The sequence below is a fragment of the Pithys albifrons genome, chromosome 7 (genome assembly GCF_047495875.1).
Source record: "Pithys albifrons albifrons isolate INPA30051 chromosome 7, PitAlb_v1, whole genome shotgun sequence".
Classification (NCBI taxonomy): domain Eukaryota; kingdom Metazoa; phylum Chordata; class Aves; order Passeriformes; family Thamnophilidae; genus Pithys; species Pithys albifrons.
Window position 1 is genome coordinate 15313172 of NC_092464.1, and position 19788 is coordinate 15332959.

The following is a 19788-nucleotide window of genomic DNA, read 5'->3' on the forward strand; positions in this document are numbered from 1 at the left end:
CACGGCATCAAATTTCCCAACCCACTTAATTTGAAAGCCTGCCAAGATAGGTGAAAGACCTTATAAATATGTAAAGCAGGAAGTTCAGATTACACCGTGATGTAAATTCCCAGTGATTGATGCCCTTCTAAAAACAATAAAAATCCTCGAGAAAGTACAACGTTGGTAAACGTGTTTCCCTCCCAGTGCTGTCTGACGGTGCCGTGCGGAGTTTGGCTGGTGTATTGTACTTTTCGTGCGGATTTTATTTTGGATTTCTACCACTTCCTGGAGGCCAGGGGGAGGCACAGTGGGAGGAACCAAAAAACTCGGTGCCACAGCCATTTTGTTTGTGGGCAGCATGGTAGAATTCTGTCAGTCAGTATAAGGAGGGGTTTTTAAAACAGTATTTATGGAAAAACTATTCCTGCCGTAACGGATGTATATGTTGAATTTAGTGTTAATTTAGTTCTTTCATAAGGTAGGTATTTATAATTGTAAGTAAATTGAGTATTTGTTGGGATTCAAGCCTCCCCACTTTCCAGGAATCATGGATTTTGTTTCAGGCATGACTGGCTCTTTCGGATGCTGCGAGCTGCCGGAGTGCGGCGGGCGGGGTGCGGGGAGGGCGAGGGATGCGCCGGGCGGCACAAACTTGCTGCGGGGTTCGGAGTGGGGGCGGGGGCGGGGGGAGGGACGGAGGCAAAACGACGAAGTCTCGGAATTATTTTTTCCAGCTGTCTTTCTTTATTAATTCTCAAGAGGCGGCTGCTCTCTCTCCGAGGAGGAGGATGAGGCGGGGGGTTGCGCGGGGCGAGCCGTAGTTTTGCAGTGTCACCGAAAGCCCGGCGCTAGACTTTGGTCCTGTGTGTTCCAGAAGCGGGTGTAAAATGGCACACTGCATTTTTCCAGGCGGCGGCAGCGGGGGGAGCGGGCGGGGGCGCCGCTGCCCGCCGAGCACAGCGAAGCCGCCGCCGGCCCCGCAAAGTTGTGACCTCGCGGCACCGGGTCCCCCGCCCCGGCAGCGCCCGCCGACCCTCGGGAAGCCGCCTCCTTCCTCACCCGGCCATCCTGGCGGGGTGGCGGGGAGGGGGATTAAAACAGAGAGAGAGCGATGAGGGGAAAAAAAGAAAAAAAAAGAAAAAAGAAAAGTCTCACTTTCTGCATTTGCGAAATATTTTAAGGATGTTCGGGGAGCCCTTTGCAGCATGGAGGTGGCTGGTTGTAGGAGAGCGAGTATGCAGTCCATATTGTTACAGCCCTTTTGCAAGGGCTGCCTTCTCCCAAGGTAAGTTTGTGGTTTTAACCAAAAATATTCCTTTCTGCGGGTTTTTGGCATGTGTTGGTGCTGTGGAGGGTTTTCGTTGTATTGATGAACAAAACGTAGCCTTGTATTTTTCATAGCTTTGATCTCGTGTATCCCACCCAACGGTGTCTCCTTAATAGCGACAATTACTGAAGTCAGGGTTTTTTCTCTTTAAAATTTTATACACGCGAAGCTTAACAACAATTTAACTTCAATTTAAGAGTATAAGAACTCAAATATTTTCCAGATGGACTTGGGTTTCTTTTTGGTTTTGGTTTTTTGTTGGGGGGAGGGGGGCGGGGAATTCTTTACCGAGTAATAAACGGATCCAGGACCAAATATGTGGCTGTCTTTATAAACGTAATACAGCTCTCGTGTATAAAGAAGAATATTATGTTGCTGCTATATGGTCTGGTGGTGGCTAAAAGAGTTTACAATGCCATTTGTGATGGCTCTTGATGGATTACTTTGGTCTAAAGTACGGGGGGAAAACTGCCCTTGGTATGGTGAAGGTGGAGATGGACATAACAGCGTTTATATTAAGTTACGGCTCTTACTAAACAGTGACCTTTTTATTTACAAATTAGCGCTCTTCTAATTAGCTTAAAGCATTAGTTATATAAAGGTTCTTATTTCCCCACACTTCATTTAGATGTCTTGGTGTTGGGTTATTTGCTCTTTTTCTTTGGGGGGGACGGGGCGGGGGGTGGGTGGAGAAGGGGGGTGAGTGGTTTGTTTGTTCTTTTTTCTCCAAGAAGGTACATTTGGGAGACATTTTGTAATTTTTGGCATTTTTCTAGGCGCTTTTTTTTTTCACCCGGTGGGAGATCTTTTTTGTTTTGCATTGCTCTGTGCTGGTGGCGCTGTGGGGCTCCGAAACAATTCGTGTCCCTGGCTCTAAAGGGGGAGGGCGCTGGGGGTGGGGGGTGGGAAAGGTGGGGCACGGTTTGATCTATTGTATCTTTTTCTTTTCTCTGTATCAAAAGTAACCTCAGATTAGTTAGGAAGACGATGAAATTGTATCTCTGAAAATTGTGGTGTCGCATGAACTATGGCCCGGCACAGGCATGACCTCACCCTTTCGTTGGTTTGTGTAATGAGACTGAACGTTAATTTTTTTTTTCCCGATCCTGTACGTCGAGTCGTTTTCCTCAGTGATGACATTTTTCAGTTCCACCCTCAAAATGATTTTACAGTAGCTGCAGATAAAAGGTTTTTAAGTGTTTTTTGCAGCCAATATGGAAGGCTTTGGCACACACTTATTGTGCAACTAGTCCATTGTTTGCTTGTTGAGAAGTTTAAGGTTCCATTCACCGGTGGTTAGTCAAGCCCTGGGTCCCCCTTGCTCTTGTGCTCGCATATGCAAATCTCCTGTTGAGGTCTATAGGAGTTTGGGTTGTGTATGAAGGTGGGATTGTAAAGAAGGGAAAACCTAACGTAGTCCTTCGGATTGTAAGAAGATTCACCTGAGGTGGGTGGGTTTTTTCTTTCCTGTTGCTAAGTGGAGCATGCGTTTTACATGTTCTTATAAATAGATATATGTTAATGTGTGTTGTTTTCTTTTGTTACAACCTACAGATCACCTCGGGTCTAAGTGCAAAAGGATTAGAAGGCTTTCTGCTAACATCCATATTAGGTGTAAGAAAACAGAAGTAAATAATGTTCTAAGATGGGTGGGAAGACATAATCAAGCCTATGATCAGAGCACGTATTGAAAACTCAACAGGTTCAGGAATAAATTTAACATTAAATTTAATACATGTTTAAGGAATCAATGTGCCTGTTATTTTGGAGTGATAAAACCTGACAGTTTTACAGCTCTTTGCATCTATTTCATATTACAGTATCTTCATTATTTCAAAGAATAAATATGACAACAGTTTGAAACAGTCTCTAAACTTCTCATGAATGTTTAAATCTTAAAAAATGCATTTAGATTTTGTTTTCAAAGAAAGTTTGCTCATTAATTTAATTAGTTTTGTGGAAACTGACACACAACTTCAGTATATCTCTGCAACAGTCTCTTATTTGTTATATTTTTTTAAAGGGAGGTAAATTTTATTCTGTCTTAGGTAAAATACATCTTGCAACCTTCTTCTAGTAACAAATGTCTATATCCAAGGGAGCAGTCAGCTTTTATCATTTCTACTCTGTCAGACAAGATCTGCTTTTATGGATTCTTCGCTGGAGTAGAGAGTCCTGGTGATCTGTGACAGTGCAACGTGACCATCACATCTTTGGTGCCCTGGTACAACTCTTAGGTCTTAAGGACAAGTATCAAGATATGGACTCTCTTAGAAAGTGTGGATTTTGGCTGTCTTCCATTTCTGAGACCTGATCACTAAGCCATGAGGCTGGCATTTTGGGCATGGTTTATGCCAATGGAAGGAGTGCCAGTTGTTGTTGAATCTATTAGAATCATTGTCAATCTTAGAGAATCACTGGGTTATTTAATTCTGATACAACTTTTCTTTTTTTACGTTGTGTAGACCAATGTTCAGTTTGCTCATCCATAGACAACAGTACTGAGCAAATGATAAACTGAGGTACTTACTGAAGGTAATTTCATGCTTCTGCTCCGCTTGTCATACTGGACCATGAAAGAGATGATTTCTTGTGACTGCAGCCTGGGCATGAAGGCCAAGAACAAACTGATTGCCAGTGATCTTTCTGCTCAGACTCAGTTCTAGCTCAGTGAAGTCAGCAAGAACATGAATGCTGACTAGAAGGTTCCTTCACACTTTCTCTTCTTTCTCCCCTTCAGTTGGGGCTACTCTTTAAGTTTGGTTATGGTTTTGCAACTTTGAGGCAGCATCTGATAAAAATGTCTGTTCCCACTCCTATCACGAAGTCATGAGGTGAGAAGAGTGAAGTGCTGATCTTTTGCAATTCAGCAGTTTCCTCACTTCTCTCCTCCTTTCTTTCGAGCCATTGTTGACCAAGAAATAGTTCCCAGCAGATGTTTTGCCAATAAGGAATAAGAATTGGTCAAGATTTTGCATCCTCTCAAAGCTAAATAGCAAGTTACCTCCTGCATCTTCTGCAGAAATGCCTGAAAGAGTTATTACTGAAGGGTGCCTCTGTCTTTATTGTGTGTTTTTTCCACCCTGCTCCTTCTGAAATACCTAAAGCATGAGAACTTCTTTTTTTTTTCCCCTTTTTTGGTGAGTTTCTTAATTTTCTCCCTTAAATATCTCTTCCTTTTTGAGATGGTAACAGTGATATATTTTTCTCCTAATACAGCTTTCCTTTTACCTAGAAAGTCTATATAATATAGATTCCAGACACCTTTCAAAGATATTTGGTTCTCTTGGTTTAAAACTATTTGAAATACAGCATTCCACTGTAAACCAATCTTTTTCAAGAGCTTAACTCAACTTGACTGACCAAAATCTTTGTGCCTTCCTGACATCCCTCTTACCAATATTACTAGAGTTATATACTCAGGTAACAACCATGGTAAAAATGGCCATCTAAAATAGTCATAGCAGTGCAGGGGTGTTGATTCCAGGCAGATGTTACTTCCAAAGTTAACTGATGATAATGTGAAGACAGTTCCCCAGAAGCCTGCTGGTGGTGTAGAAGAGCATTGTTTGGGACTAAGTTCAAACAAAAGCTGTACCTCCTGCTTCATTCACTGATACATCATTGTGTTCTCTGATTTCCTGTGCTGATACCACACCTTGGTGCCTGGGACTCCTGTCTGTTCTCTTTCTAGCATTCTGAAGTATTCATTGTGTCCTTGATTCAACAAGGCTTCGAGAGTAGGGGAGGGTTATCTTTACGTTTGACACCTTGTGAATAGACTTGTTTCTCACCTCTCTTACTTCATGACTGCAAACTGTAGTTCTCCACATCATACTTTTCCGTATCAACTTACAGCAATGAATAATTATTTTAGAACTTACTTCAAGGATCACCTGTTTCCTGGCTCTGAACAAAGGACAATATACTAAGTGCCTGCTTCAGGCTCTCATCTTCTAGAAAGTTAGGTTCCTCCATACCTCTTCCAGAGTGATATTTGTATGACTTGCCAGTGTTATAAAATAATGTGCTCTACCTCTTGTATGCCAGAGAAACCACTATGACTAGCACACCCTTCCACCTTTTACCATTCTTCATGTTTTTCCTACCAAACAGCTCAAGAAATTAATTTGTGTTGTAGCGAAGAGACAATCCTAGATTTTAAACACTTTAGTATATATACAGGGTGGGGAATGTAAGTGCTTTGAAACAGAATTTCTCTCTTGCTGTTGTGAGTGACAAAATATGCCTTGGACACATGTGACCACACACCAGTGGCTTCAAGTCACATGGGCTTCTTTAGACTTTGCTAAGTCACATTCCAGTATATCAAGTTACCACTGGACTGTCCAGGAGCAAGATAATACAAATACTACAGATTTCCTTAATAGGAAAGTTTGTTCTTCAGTTCTCTGTGGATAATAGCTAGAGCTTAAAATTGGTGGTCAGAAGAGGGCTTAAAAAGTAACTATGTTTCCTAAAGTTATTCTTTCTGCTCATCTCCCAATATAAACAACAGAGAAATGGGAACTGCCAAATAACGTATGAGTCCTAGTCTTAACTAGTTGTGCAGGGAATTGGGATGCTGCTATGGAGCTCCCCGATGATAAATGGAAAGTTGCTCAGAGCCATAGAATGCCATAGACTGAAAACAATAGCTACAGATGCAAGTCTATTGCTTTGAGCACCAGTAAAATAGCGAGCTCTAAATGTAGTCCATGGGAATTCAGACTTGGAGCAATGACTGAAAATCGTGGGATGCTGACTTTACATCTTCTGTTGTTGAAGACAAGCTGAATCACTTTTGCTATGGAAGGGGAAAAGGAGGAGTTAGCTTTTGCAATGCACTGGGCACTGAGATTCCCAGAGGAAGAGGGAAAGGAGTGGCCTGGATCTCCTCCCTGTTCCCAAGGCTGCCTCATGGATTTGACTCAATAATGTTTAAATTTAAAATGTAGGAAGCCTGAGGAACAGTGAGCTGACTTGTTCCTCCCAGAGCAGTCTTCTTTTAGTCAGGTTCCATTCTGGATTAGTCTGGAACCTGTGCTTACAAGTGCATGGTTATATTTGTAGGTAACAGGACTGTGTTAAGGTTGTGTTAACTCACACTTCATTGGATTAACAGTAGGCTGTGCTTTGGAGTAAATTGGAATCCCTGTATTATAAACACTTCATGTAGAACTTCTTGCATCTGCCTTTAGATGAGTATTGTTAAAACTGTAATTCTAGTCATTGAAAAAAACCAGGTCAAGTAAATCACAGCTTTAAAAAAACAAAACCTAAAGCATGCCAACTAATCAAACAACAAAACAACCAAAAAACTAAATTTTGGGTTTCTGCTGTGATATAAATGTTATTTAGACTTCATTGAGTATCCTGATCAGGCATCCATCTGCCTCTTATGACTAGTTCAGATGTGAATGTCCTCACCTAGTCAGCTAAATCCCACACCCCTGTGTTTGCTAATACTGACCTGTGAATGGTTTAGGTAATGAGAAGTTAGCTCTTAATCTTCACTCCCTTTAAGAAACTTGCTAAATGGAAGGAAGACCTCCCTGGCCTCACAGGAATGCGCATCTTGGATATTCACTAAGACAAATAAGAGTGAGTTTTCTGTTTTTTGTTTAAACAGGCTAAAAAATCAGGTGACAGCGCTACAGGCATCCTTAGGGCCTGTATCTATTTACTACAGACTCTTGGTGCTGCCATTACCTGGCGACTAAAGGGATAACTTCTTGAGAAGGCCCTTTTATCTGACAGATTTTCATCTGTAATGCTAGGCATAGACAGGGCATGTTACCTGGATGTATGTTCAGAGTGTCTTCTCAGGAAAATTTAAAACTTAATTTAAAATGTTATAATGCAGAGCACTTGTGTTATTTCTGATACTCTTAAAGGTATCCATGCAAGACAGAATATCACAATGTCTTTAGACAATGTGATTGTGTATTCACAATTCAAGAAAAGGGCCACAATCAGGATCTTTTAAGGAGAAGACAAGCTGGATAACAGGTGGAAAAAAGTATGTCTGATGACTCTGCATATACACATTCTGTTTAGCCCACATCCATTCATAATCATGTAATGAATGAAGATTCTATAAGAAAGTATTCTGATTTCTTTTGTCATCTCTGAATCTATTTCCAAACTAAAAATTGGGTATTGCAGGAATCCGGGAGTTGGAAGCTCTAGTCAAGCAGATTTCCAGATAAGCTACTTTAATGTGAGAAACTCTTTTCCTTCCCATCTTTCATGTTCTCCCTTTCTTTTTCTTTTTTTAAATGGGCCATGTCCTTTTGTGCTAACACCCTTCTTGCGTTGCTTATAAATCAGATGAAGTTCAGCAGAACTGGCACTTGTGACCAGTACCAGGCTTATGCCCAGAGCCCTGTGTTAATGACAGGGGTCTGTCACCTTCTCCTGGTCAGACAAGCAGAAGGTCCAACAGCTGTAAAACTGACTCAGTAAGAGAATGAAAGTGGAGTGCCTCTATCAGGCAGGGGCAAGAGGCTGAAACTCTTACCTGCTTGTAATCTAAATGATTTGAGAAAACCACGTTCCATTTGCTTGTGTTTGTGAGGTTGCCCTTACAGCAGGTTTGAGGATTTCACTGAGGGGGTGAGAAGTAATACCACAGCACTGGATTTCCAGAGCCCACTTACATTAGCAACAGAAAAAAATAACCTAATGCGATTTCTCTGTTTTTCTTCTCATGGTGACTTCAAGTTTTCATCTAAACCAAAACATTTTCCCTCTCAATATCCACCCAACTCCCACAAGATTTTTGCATTCTCTAAATGTTCAAAAACCTCAGGGAATATATTTTCTTCAGGTTAACCCTACCAGAGTTTTACATTTTCTGTGCCTCTGATGCTATCATTTAAAGATATAGATACATCAAAACAGTCTCATCTGATCAGTTTTATATTCAGATCTAGCCTCCTCTGCTGGATATTTATAGTCAAACTTAATTCATTAGGGTTTTTTTCACTAATACAGCATTATTAATTTACACTCTCTGAAGTGTATATATAAATGTTTGTTTATGAATATGATCATGATTAGTTTGTATCCTAGAAGACAAACAATATCTTTCTAACATTCACTCATGTTTAATTTAGAAGTATAAATCAAACTACAGTGTGTAAAACAAAAATCCACTTCTAAAACTGAAAGAATATTTGTGTTCTTGCAAACTAACAACATCAAACTTTTGCAATACAAAAGGCTGAGTTGTTTGTATTTTTTCATTTCTTCGGAGAAATATATTTACCTTAAGTAAAGGTGCCTATATTAGGTACTTAACAACACAGTCATATTAATTCAATCTGGAATTCAGAGTTCACTGACACTGTAGGTATGTAGGTAAGTCCCACTAGCATTAAAAAAAATTCTAAACATATGTGTTAGGAAATACCTCTTCATTCCAAGCTGCAAGTATACTTTTCTGTACCAAAAGACTTCGGAAGCCTAGCTAACTCCTGTCTAGGTATGTCAATGTTTGCCTCAGTTGTCTGAGGCACGCAGATGTACTAGTTCCATTCTGATTCAGGAACTGCAGTTTAAAGCATTGGGCTTCATCTAGTAGATATGAGACACACATTTTTTAAGATCAGCAGTGGAATTCTGAAGTTCTGAAAATACTTGATCATAGTAACCAGAAGCTCTGAAGCACTTGGAACAATTTTTCATAGATTGACTTGCAAGATAGGATTTCTGTCTTGCGAGTGTAAGGTAAAAAATTAAAAAGTTAGAGCATGTGTCTACCTGAATTGATTTTGCTGTATATTGCATTTAATAGAGCCACACAACAAACAGCATAAACTTTCTAAAGTCATGCCAAGGCGCGTGGTCTGTCCCCAGTTTACCCCTTTACCTGCACTGAGGTGGTAGCCCAGTTTATGTGCTGGTGTGGTGTGTGCTATTGGTGACAGGGTTTTTGTTTATTTTTAACTTAATGGTCAATTGAAGGACTCATGACAGCAGGCAGAGCCATGTACAACCATAATTTCTCTACTTCTGTTTTCCTTTTTTAGCCTTTCACCTTATCCTATGCTGAATATCAAAGTAATCTGTCCTTAGTTCTGTGATGAATGAATTAGTTGTGTTTGCAAGACAAGGTGGGGATTTTTGGCTTTTTGTTTGTTTGTTTGAGTTTCTTTTGTAGTTTTGTTTGGGGTTTTTTTGTTTTGTTTGATTAGGTTTGCTGGGTTTTGTGGTTGTTGTGGTTTTGTTGCTTGGTTGGGGTTTTTTCTTTTTGTTTTTCTTTTTTTGCAAAAAAAGCATAAGGTTTTTGCCCTTCTGCTGGCTCTTCTACTGGAAGTAATACAGAACCATATGATTAAACTCACATGACTCAGAAATTATTCATGTGTTATAATCTGATATTTGCAGCTAAATAAGAGTTGGCTAGTCAGTCTGTCCAGCTCAGGTTGTGTTTACTTAATAAATTATGATTTTAATATTATTATTGTTTTGTATGTCAGAACACAAAATGTTTTGGATAAAGATTTTTTAAAAACAACCAGAGCATAAAGTAGCACATTTTTGGATTTTTTTTGTTGTCCTTTGTCTTACTACTTAATCCTAAAAGATTAGTTTGTGAAATGAGTTGCTGGTGAAGAAGACTAAATCAAGAATTCAAGGTGTGTGTAGTGTGGTATTTTAGAGGGAATACACATTATAGCATGAAAGCCTAAAGGAGAAACTCATAAGTCACTTTTAACCCTCACAATTCTAGGATATCTATTCTGAATCCATTGAAACTCAAACAGGGAAAGATGCATTTCAATACAGAAGAGTGCCAGCATAGTTTTTGTCTTTACTGCTGCTGTGTCTAAGAGGATAGCTGCTTCCACTATAATGTATTTTCCCTAAACATGAAAACTTGAGTCTCTGGAATGAGCCATATAAAGGAAGCTCGTTCCTTTCTGACAGTACTAAAAAAACTCCTCAAACCCTTCCTGTTTTCAGATACATTTTAGGCAACAGAATAGTAAAATGTACTCTCTGTCCAGGTGATGTTGCGACAAATGTTGAGCCGGTGAAATAATAATCCCTTGCACTCGTTCTGGTCCCCCTATGGAGGCAATTGCCTCCACCATCTCTAAGAGCTTCGAAGTAGTTGGAGAAGTAGAGATCTGGCAAAAACTTCTGCTGCTCCTCTCTTTACTTTGTCTCTTCTCTGTAAGAAAATTGCTGGCTTTTCCTTCTCTTTTGGATATGGCTCAGTGGAATATCCATTTGAGGTTCAGCTTAGCTTCCCTGAGGATGCTGGACCTGACTTTTAAATATGACTGACAACACATTCCCAAAGAAGACTACACCATTAAATTGGCATCTGGCTCCTTTCAGTCATGATAAAAGCCATTGCCTGTTATATATGTACTTGAAATTATAAAACCCCTCCCATACACAGTGATGTGTAATCAGTCTGAAAGAAAATGCAAACTCTTCCATTCATAGACTAGTTCAGACACTGGTCTTGTAGGCAAAATTTTTAAAATACAGCATATGACAGTGTTACTATTTTGAGTGTGTATTAAATTGCATCTATAGCTGCATCATTTTCTGCACAGCTTTCTGCACAGCTCTTATCATTCAGAATACCGTATTCTGCAGCTTTCACAAACTGGATCATATGAAGAGGGCAGTGCCTGTAAACTGCAGATAGTGGGGAAATGCAAGTTCTAACACAGATCTCTTCAGGTGTCTCTTCTGCTTTGTGCTGTTGGGCTTCTGGCTGAGTTGTTGGAAGTATCCGATGGGATTCCCACTCGGTGCAGCTCCATACGCAGTGGTGCTGACACCAGTGAGGGGGCAGTGCAGCCACAGAGGAGAAGGAGTGGATGGCAGAGCAGGACGGGGGACCACAGTGTGTTAAGCCAATATTGTTATCAAAGGCAGCACAGTACCAAGAGAGAACCTGAGCAATGACAGAACTACTGTTCGTTTCAGCCTGTCTTGCTTTTGTTGGCATTACCTACTGCAAAATGCTGTTGCCTGGTGATTTCCTGCATGTAGTTTTAAAAAATGTGAAACCCATTGGTCACATGGTAATTCCTCATCCTGTTTTTAGTATGGTCACTTGCAACAAAGCGTTAAAACTTCAGATTGTGTTGCAAGAAAGCCAATTTTTGTGCCTCTGTTCAGAATGTTGAGGGCACAACTGCTTTTGTAATGCTATACTACTTGTCATTTCTAAGGTACTGCTCCTGAGAGTAGCAATTGTTGGGTTTGTAGTGGAAAAATTACATGCTCATGTTTAACACAAGCTTCTTGTTTTGCCAGGCTGTTGCATCTCTAAATTTAAACTTATTGTGAGTTTTGGAATCTAGAGGATTATGCTTATGTTCTTTTGAACAGTAACAAGAAATATCATATTAAATGCAGTAGTATCTCATCTCGTATCTATTGGGTTTTCTGCAGCATAAACTGAAAGTGCTTACAAAAAATAAAAAGCAACTGAAGAATTTGGCCATGTAATATATGTACCAGAAACAAAAATATATAAATTTATATATGTATACACATGCAAGACCAATTAATCTCCCCTCATTGAGTCAAGAATTGAGGAAGAGATTTACTTGGTCACTACTTCAAATTATGATTCATAGAACTTCAAGTAAGCTTTGTACCTGTTGCATCTCAACCATGAACACCTAAAATAACAAAGTGAATATATTATACCATTCATTGGGAACCAAAGCTGTGAAACACTAAATTATCTTTCAAAACAGTGGCAGAAGTTATCACAAAGGCATTCTGCACCAGTTTTGTAGAATGGTATCTGTACTGTTTAAATATGTGTGACAGTTCCATTATCTCTTTTAAAACAGACAGTTGACACAAGTAAATAAGGTAAAATTGGCTACGTGTTACATTACTGTTGAAATCTTCATGCTATTAAGAGAATTTCTGTATGCATCTACTTAAGTGACATTTTATAAAATAATGAGGAACCTCCAGTGCCACATTTGTCTGCATTTATCTCATTTTAATTCAAACTCCAGGCATCTCACTGAGATGATTCAAAAGAATGTAGCTATCTTTAATGTTGTAAAGCACATGCAAGAAGGGCAGCTGAGGAGCAAATTTGAACAGCAGCATCACCGCCAAATGTAGAACAGGAATATATCTTAAAAAATCCATAAAAGCTTACTACAGAACAAAAGAGCCACCCACAGCTTTTCAAACACCCCTAAGAGTAAACCATTCTGGAAAGAAACCCAGTTATGGTAACTTCAGAATGTACCATTTCTTAATACTTGAGTACTGAAAGTGTGTGGGGGCAGAGATCAGTGACATTTCTTTAATCAGTTCAGAATAGTTAGCATTTATGGAGATGAAAAAACCCCAGATCAACAAAATTTCTGCATAGATAAATGGTTAGTACTAGCAGGGTGTAAAGTAGTCAGAGTGAGGGAAATGAAAAACTGCAAATATTTATGGATATGAAAGTCAGAAAAAATGTTTTAAAAAGGTTTTTTTTAAGATGTTGAATAACTGTCTCCTACCTTAAAATATGAAATTGCTTGATTCTGGAAAGCACCAAAAATTATATGGACTTTACCCTGTATGCACTTTTGTGATGATGATTGGAGTTAGAATGGGAGACAATATTAAACTCATCTTCAAAAGACTACAATTCATGCTTGAATAAATGACTCAAAGTCTTTCTTTAAGTCAGAGAGGTCTTAAGCCAGAAAACAAAATAAATGCTAAAATTTGTAAAAACTTGTCAAAAGATACACAGAACCTGCAAACCAAAATAGCAACTTACATTTTTGGGCTTCACAAACCTGAGTTAGACGACAGCACAAGACACCCTTGTCTGTAGCTGCACGGAGCCAGTTGTTGTATCTTTGCCCCGATGCCCAGACTGAATTTAGTACTTTTGAATGTATATTGAAAAGGTCATATTTACCAGCTACACAGCTGATGTACAAAGTGTTTTCATTTTAGTAAAGCTTGTTCTTTTAACTGTTTTGAGATCATAAAAAGATGAAGCCTTAAAGAAATCCCCCGAATGTTAAAGATCTGATTTCAGCAGTTTGCACAAAAAATCCAAACCAAACCAAAGTAAAAAACCCCAAACCCCAAACCCCCAGCAGTTCATAATGTCGTATTCATTATAGTTCATTACTTTATCTTACAGCTCAATTTTTAAAATAGTTACACAGCACTTTGGTTCAACAAATTAGTTTACACTCACTGATCTTTTACTGAGAGCCTGCAAAGAGTATTTTGGTTATTATGCAGACCACACCAATTCTACATTAACTGCTGTTATAGGGCAGCACTGATGTCTACAGATGTCATGTGTGCATTTTGGTACAAGCTACAAAATGGAAAAAACTGAAATATACATATTGTAACTGAAAGGAAGGTAAAATGGGAACATCAGTCTGTTTATGTCCTATACCTTTTCTTGTCACCACCTCACACAGAACAGACTTTAGGGCTGATGTCATACTGTTTTCAAATATCCCACTTTTCATCTTACTAGCGAATTAATTTAGGTAATTTTAAGGACTAAACAGCTTCTGCTAGAAATTATTAAAATGCAATCTATTTTATTGGCAAAACATTAAAAGCTGATGAGTCCAAGAGTTTCAGGCCAGCTCTTTCTTAATGCAACTGCCCTCTTTGTATCCAAATGTTATTGTCTGTTCTGCTTGCTCTGCACTTTTCTCAAGCTTGTGGCAGGGTTAGAAATGCAAAGGTCAATTAAGGATAAGTTTAAATTTGATTATTCTTTCTTTATAGTTCAGAGTATTTTCAATATTTTGCTTTTCATTATGCTCACTATGTATTGTTTTCTTTTCATCAGTGTGAGTGGAAAGTTATATTTAATGGCCTTATTTTTTGCTTAGCTGCCAGGGGTTTCATTTTCATTTAATGTTTTAAGTCAAAGTCAATCTCTGATGGCATATGGCTTTTTTGTGTTTTGGTTTTGGTGGGTTTTTTGTCATCACCTTATCTGTCTGCTAATTGGATAAACTACATTATTTAATATTTGTGGAAACCTATCTAGGTGTTTTATGGGCAATTTATTTCTAGTTAGTGTGTGCTTTAAGCTTAAAATTAGAGTAAAAAGCAGTTTAAACATTTGGTTCTGATGTAGCTACTAAACAAATGAGTACAATGATGCTCCTTAGTTCATGCCGTTCTCCTTAAAAAAAAACAAACCCAAACCTTCCTAAAAAGCAAGTCTCATTCTCCCTAACAGCTGCCTCCCACTGCATTACTCATTTGTAATACAGATAGAAATTCTGGTCCCAGAGAGGTTATGATGCCAAATGACTTGCAAGTTAAACAGTTGGGCAGACCTATGGGGACGACAGACATGCAAATAGTTGGCTTGAAACTGCTGCTAACAACTGCATCTAGTAATATTTCATCCAGTGTCTAGTAGCTGCTCAAGGTGGAGTATGGTGGTATTATTATTGAAGCAGTGATGAAATTTAAAAAATGGCTTTTGTTCCTATTATAGAGATATCAGATTTCTAAAACTGCCAAGCAAACCAGGGGTTTTCTATTTTTTTTGTTATATTTATGTCATATTTCTGAAAGTTCTATTTCCCCATAGTATGTGATAAAGAACAAGTTCTGTCTACTGATTGTCATATAACTGTACAAAACTACAGTAGGTTGCTTTAAAAGTGGGACACTTAAATTCAATCAAACCACAACTTTCTCACATCTTTAAATGAAAATAAGCATAACTTCAAGAGGGTGAATTTTACTTTAGAACTGGAGTTACATTATGACCTAGTGCAAGCACATAACACGTGGATTGGTCCTGCACTCGGTGGCGGCTCCAGAGCCCTGCGGGGAGGGAGCGGATTTGGACGCTCCTGCGGCTCCGCAGGGATGCGCTGGGAGCCGGGACGCGCTGGGAGCAGGGGCGCGCTTGGAGCAGGGACGCGCCGGGAGGAGAGGGACGCGCTGCCTGCCCATGCCCTGTTCACAGCCGGGCAGCGCATCAGTTCAGTCGGCTCCCTGGGATGTGAACGAGCCTCTCTAATGAGACACGCTCAGATGAGTCTCCCCTTTGCCTGGGGTACGCTCGCTCGAGCGGATCACTGGGAATAAATCCACGCAAGGGTTAACCCAGTTCGCGTGTCCGCTCTGCCGGACCGAGTTTCTGAGAGCCTCAGACAGCGGCCGGGCTGGGCCCTGTTCTGGCGCTTCTGCGGCGTTTCGGGGGAGGCGAACTCGGTTCGCGGTGCGGGCCGCGCCGGGCCGGGCGGGGTGCGGGGCCGCTCCCGGGTCGGGGCGAGTTCAGCGCCCGGCACCGCCGTCCCGCGGCCCGGCCCCCGAGCGGCCGGAAAGGTCGGGGCCGGCACTTCCCTGCCTCTCTCGCCCAGGTTTCCGAGGCTGTCAGGCAGGCTCAGGTCAGGCGCGGCTCTCGGCGGGGCTTCCCCCGGGCTGGGTGTCTGGGGGCTGTCCAGACCTCCCCACGCCGGTGGGAGCGGAGCGGAGCCGCTCGCTGGTTAAACTCCCAGCGCTGCTCCCGACGCCGTCCCGATCTCCGGCTCCTGCTCCCGCTGCCGCTCGGGCCGCCCGGAGCCTCCGCGCTCCCGCGCCGTCGTGCCCGCGCCGCGCGCGCTCCCCCGGGCGGCGCCGTGCCCGCGCGCTGCGCGATGCAGTGTGGGAATGGCTGTGGCGCTGGGGTTGGCTGAAAGAGGCGGCCAGTCGAGGTTTAATGTCCGCCATGTTGGCCGTGGCGTATTGAGCGGAACCGGAGCGGCGGAGGAGCGGAGCCAGCGCCCAGCCCAGCCGCGCCAGCCGGCGCCGCCGGGCCCCGTGTCGGAGTGCGCCCCGCCCCGCCGGGGGAGCCCCGGTCCCTCCATGAGATCGTTCGGCGGGGTCCGGCTCTCAGCTCGGAGCGCGCTTGCTGCCGCCCCCCCCTTCCCAGCCGGAGCCGCCATCGCCGCCTAACATGAGCAAACTGTCGTTCCGGGCCCGGGCGCTGGACGCGTCCAAGCCGCTGCCCGTCTTCCGCTGCGAGGACCTGCCTGACTTGGCCGAATATGCCTCCATTAACCGGGCCGTGCCGCAGATGCCCACGGGCATGGAGAAGGAAGAGGAGTCGGTACGTGAGACCCCCCCCCCGGCCGGGTCCCACCATCCCCCCCCGCTCCCGGGCCCCCACCTTCGCCTCTGCGCAAGCACAAAATGGCCGCCATCTTCTCCGCGCTCTCCCCGCCCGCCGGGAGGGGGGGGCACACCCGGACCGGGAGGGCGCCGAGCGCGGCCGCCCCTCACCGCGCGCGCCCCCGGGGCCGCCCCGGGCCCGCTCGCCCCCCGCGCGCGCCCCGCGGCCGCCGCCGGCCCCTGCGCGGGGCCCCGAAAGGCACAAAGGGGGTCACGTGACCCCGCGGGGCGGCCGCCATTTTGTGCCTGTGCGCTCGGGCCGGGCCCGGCGCGGCGGCCGCGCGGCTCTCACGGGCCCGGCGGCGCCGCCGTGCGCGCGCGGCCCCGCTGGGGGGCGCTGCCGAGCCGAGGGGGGCGCGCGGCGGCCGCGGGAGCGCGCGCTGGCCCGGCCGCCCCCGGGGCTGGAACCGGGACCGGGATCGGGACCTTCCCCCTGCCCGGGGATGTAGGAAGTGCAGGGGTTTCTGTTGGGGTTCGCCGGGAAACCCTGGAAGTGTCTGCGAACAGACCGAGGTCTGTCAGGCGCGAGTGAAAGTGCGATGGGCCCCTCTGCCACACCGCGCACGGGAAGGAAAGCTGAAAAGTCGATCGCTTTCCGCGCGGTTTTTCTGCCTCAGTGCAGGGGGAAACTTTAAACCTTTTTGAACTTCAGGATCATTTAGTCATTCGCTCAGCACTTTCCAAGATAGGTAAAACAATCAGTAGCTGTTACTGCTGAAGATCCCTGCATTGGAGTGTGTTATTTGTTATTTTCGGTGTTTGCAAATCTGTAGTTATTTTCTTAGTAAAGTTTACCCCCTCCATGCATTAATCACAGCAAATAGGAGAGAACTGTAGAAATACAGTTATGTAAGCAGGTTTTGAAATTTGTTGCTAAGAACAAAGGTGACAGTTTCATAGTCCTCAGTTTTTACAGCTGTCAGACTGTCATTGTCCTTTGAAGGTGACAGACTGTAAAGTTTCTGTTTGTAGTTCTAGGTGTACAAAACTTTGAGTTACATTTATTGTAGGAGAAATACCATCTTTAAATGGAGTTTTCTGTTTGTGGCACTATGGCTATAAGTTAACTGAGCCTGTGAATTTTTGTGAAATGTCTCCAGGCAGAGTGATTTCTGGAGATTAATGCTCTTTGCATGTTGTTGTCCATTCAGTAACCACTCTGAGACTTTTTTAGCATAACTCCCTACCATTTTAACATAACTCAGTATTTCCAAATCTTGTGCAAGTCATAAGTTGCTTTAAACATCTGCTGTAATAATGTATATTGTGAAGTGTGGATGTTTTGGTTTTTGTTTTTAATTGGTAGGTTGGGGGGTTTTTTATGGTTTTGTTTTGGTGGTGGGTTTTTTTGTGAAGATGCTCAAAACTTTAGCGTGGTATCCACTGAGAAGTATTGCAGTGGTGGCAGCAGTGCTTAGAGTGCCTGTGTTTCCTTTTGACCCAGAAGGTTATTCTGATTGATACCCGAAGATTCTGAATATAAGAGAAAGCACCCTTAGTTTCTTCTTGTACTGGAATTTTAGATTTTGTTGTATGCTATGATGTTTGCTGAGTTTATTTCTCAGTTCAAGTGAGCATGTGTGCATTTATTTATGTAGAAATGTCAATTTGCTTTCTCTTCTACTGCTTGCCTGGCAGTTACAAGTTTTCAGGCTGGAAAATCACATGGGCTGTCTGTGTAGTCTCCCTGAACCCAGAGAGATACGTTCTAGCTAAACAAAGTAGTCATGGCAAGGGAAAGATATTAAACATTAATTAGAGGGCTTGTTTCTGTGGTTAATGTGCTGCTTTTGTTTCCTGAATCTGCCTTCGAGGGTTAAACTTCAGACACTTTCCACAGTTTGCTCATGCACGTGTTTTGAATGTGGGTGTACACACAAGCACACATCCCCAAGAGAAATTTGTTTGCCATCAGTAAACACAGGTGTCTTTCTGAATCCCTTTTGGATCTTACATAAAATAGCTGATATTAAACTCTTCCTCCTTGTTTCTTCAAACTTGCTAAATTTCCTTCCTTCCTTCCTTGCTGTTACCCTAACGAGCTTTCTCTTCAGTGTTATGTTGGTGTTGACGACAGAGACACAATTCTGTGATCCAGGTTATGACAAGCCTCACAAGTTTAATACCTTACCGTGTTGTTTCCCAAACTTCATGCTATGCAGGATTTAGAAAAGTTGGTAGTTGTCTGTGTTGTGTAGCAGTTGAAAACCTGAGTTGGAGGATTTTTTCCTAATACTTGTGAAATGATAGATGTTTTGTATTACAAACAGATGGCAAAGGGTCCATAAGAATCTGGAGGAGAGGGTGGATTCAACTGGTGTGAACAAGCATTTATAACTTTTTATAAATAGAATTCTAACATTGCTTTGAGTTTTGCATAAATGTAATTTTAAATGAATACATATTTGGAGCTAAGAGCTTTCCTCTTGACTAAATAACTTTCCCTAGGGAAAAATGCAATCAAAGAGATTTAATATTCAAGCATCAAGTCACAAGATATTTAAATGACTAATTACTGATTTGATGCACAAAAAGGAATCTTGTTTCCCTTTCATCTCATCTCCCATCCTGTTCCTGCAAAGAATAAATAGGGAGAATATTCCATCTTCACTTTACAACTGCAAACTTCAGTTGAGCAGTGATTTCTGTACGGGAGGAAAACCAACCGGCCTCAGTTGATTGAGTTCTAAAATATGTAACTGATACAAGAGATACCGTAACTGCTCTAAAAGAAATGACCGCCCAGGGCCTTAACGTGGTGTTAGTTCTGTTAACAAGTAATTGTTAACATGCTTCAAGCCCTGACTTCAGTTAATGGTTTCGTGTGGAGGTAAAAGACAGGAAAAAGCTCTTTGGCACACAGCCAGTGGTACTGGAAGTTACCCCCCTGATCTTCTGACAGTTGGTTTCGCTCCCAGGTTTCTGGGGTAAACACGTTGTGGCTGTTGCCAAGTCTGTTGCTAAGTCTAAGAAACTAAGAAGTATCAGGAGATACATGTATGTCAAAAAATAAAAGTCCTTCAAAATGTAATGACGCTCCTTATGTAACACTGAACATAACACTGAACATCCCCTGTATTGTCTCAAAATCCTGTTTTTGATCAAAACATCCTCAGTGCTGTAATTTTGAGAGCCAGACAACAGACCAGGGTTAATGATACAGTAATGCAGATCTGGCTCGGAAGTCAATTTACTGGATAACTGCCTGAATAAACAAGTAGGTGGATTGGATTCGTTTATCCTTTATGAAGGACTTTTTAAAAGGTGTTAATTTGTGTGGCCTGTGGTTTCTGTTCCGGAGGGGGGTGTTGCTTTTT

General features: G+C 42.4%; 1 protein-coding gene across 6 annotated transcripts in view; it reads left to right on the forward strand.

Annotated features, from left to right (window-relative positions):
* The first annotated feature begins 230 nt into the window (after positions 1-230).
* EPC1 (enhancer of polycomb homolog 1) overlaps positions 231-19788 on the forward strand; it is a 62681-nt gene continuing 43123 nt past the window's right edge. For 3 of the 6 annotated variants that reach the window (XM_071559945.1, XM_071559940.1, XM_071559944.1), the window contains exon 1: positions 15948-16409. In XM_071559945.1, the coding sequence (XP_071416046.1) occupies positions 16257-16409 (153 nt within the window). In that variant the 5' untranslated portion in view covers positions 15948-16256. Of the gene's footprint in view, positions 461-673; positions 1268-15947; positions 16410-19788 lie in introns of those variants that run through there. The other 3 variants (XM_071559942.1, XM_071559943.1, XM_071559941.1) reach the window with 3 other exon arrangements.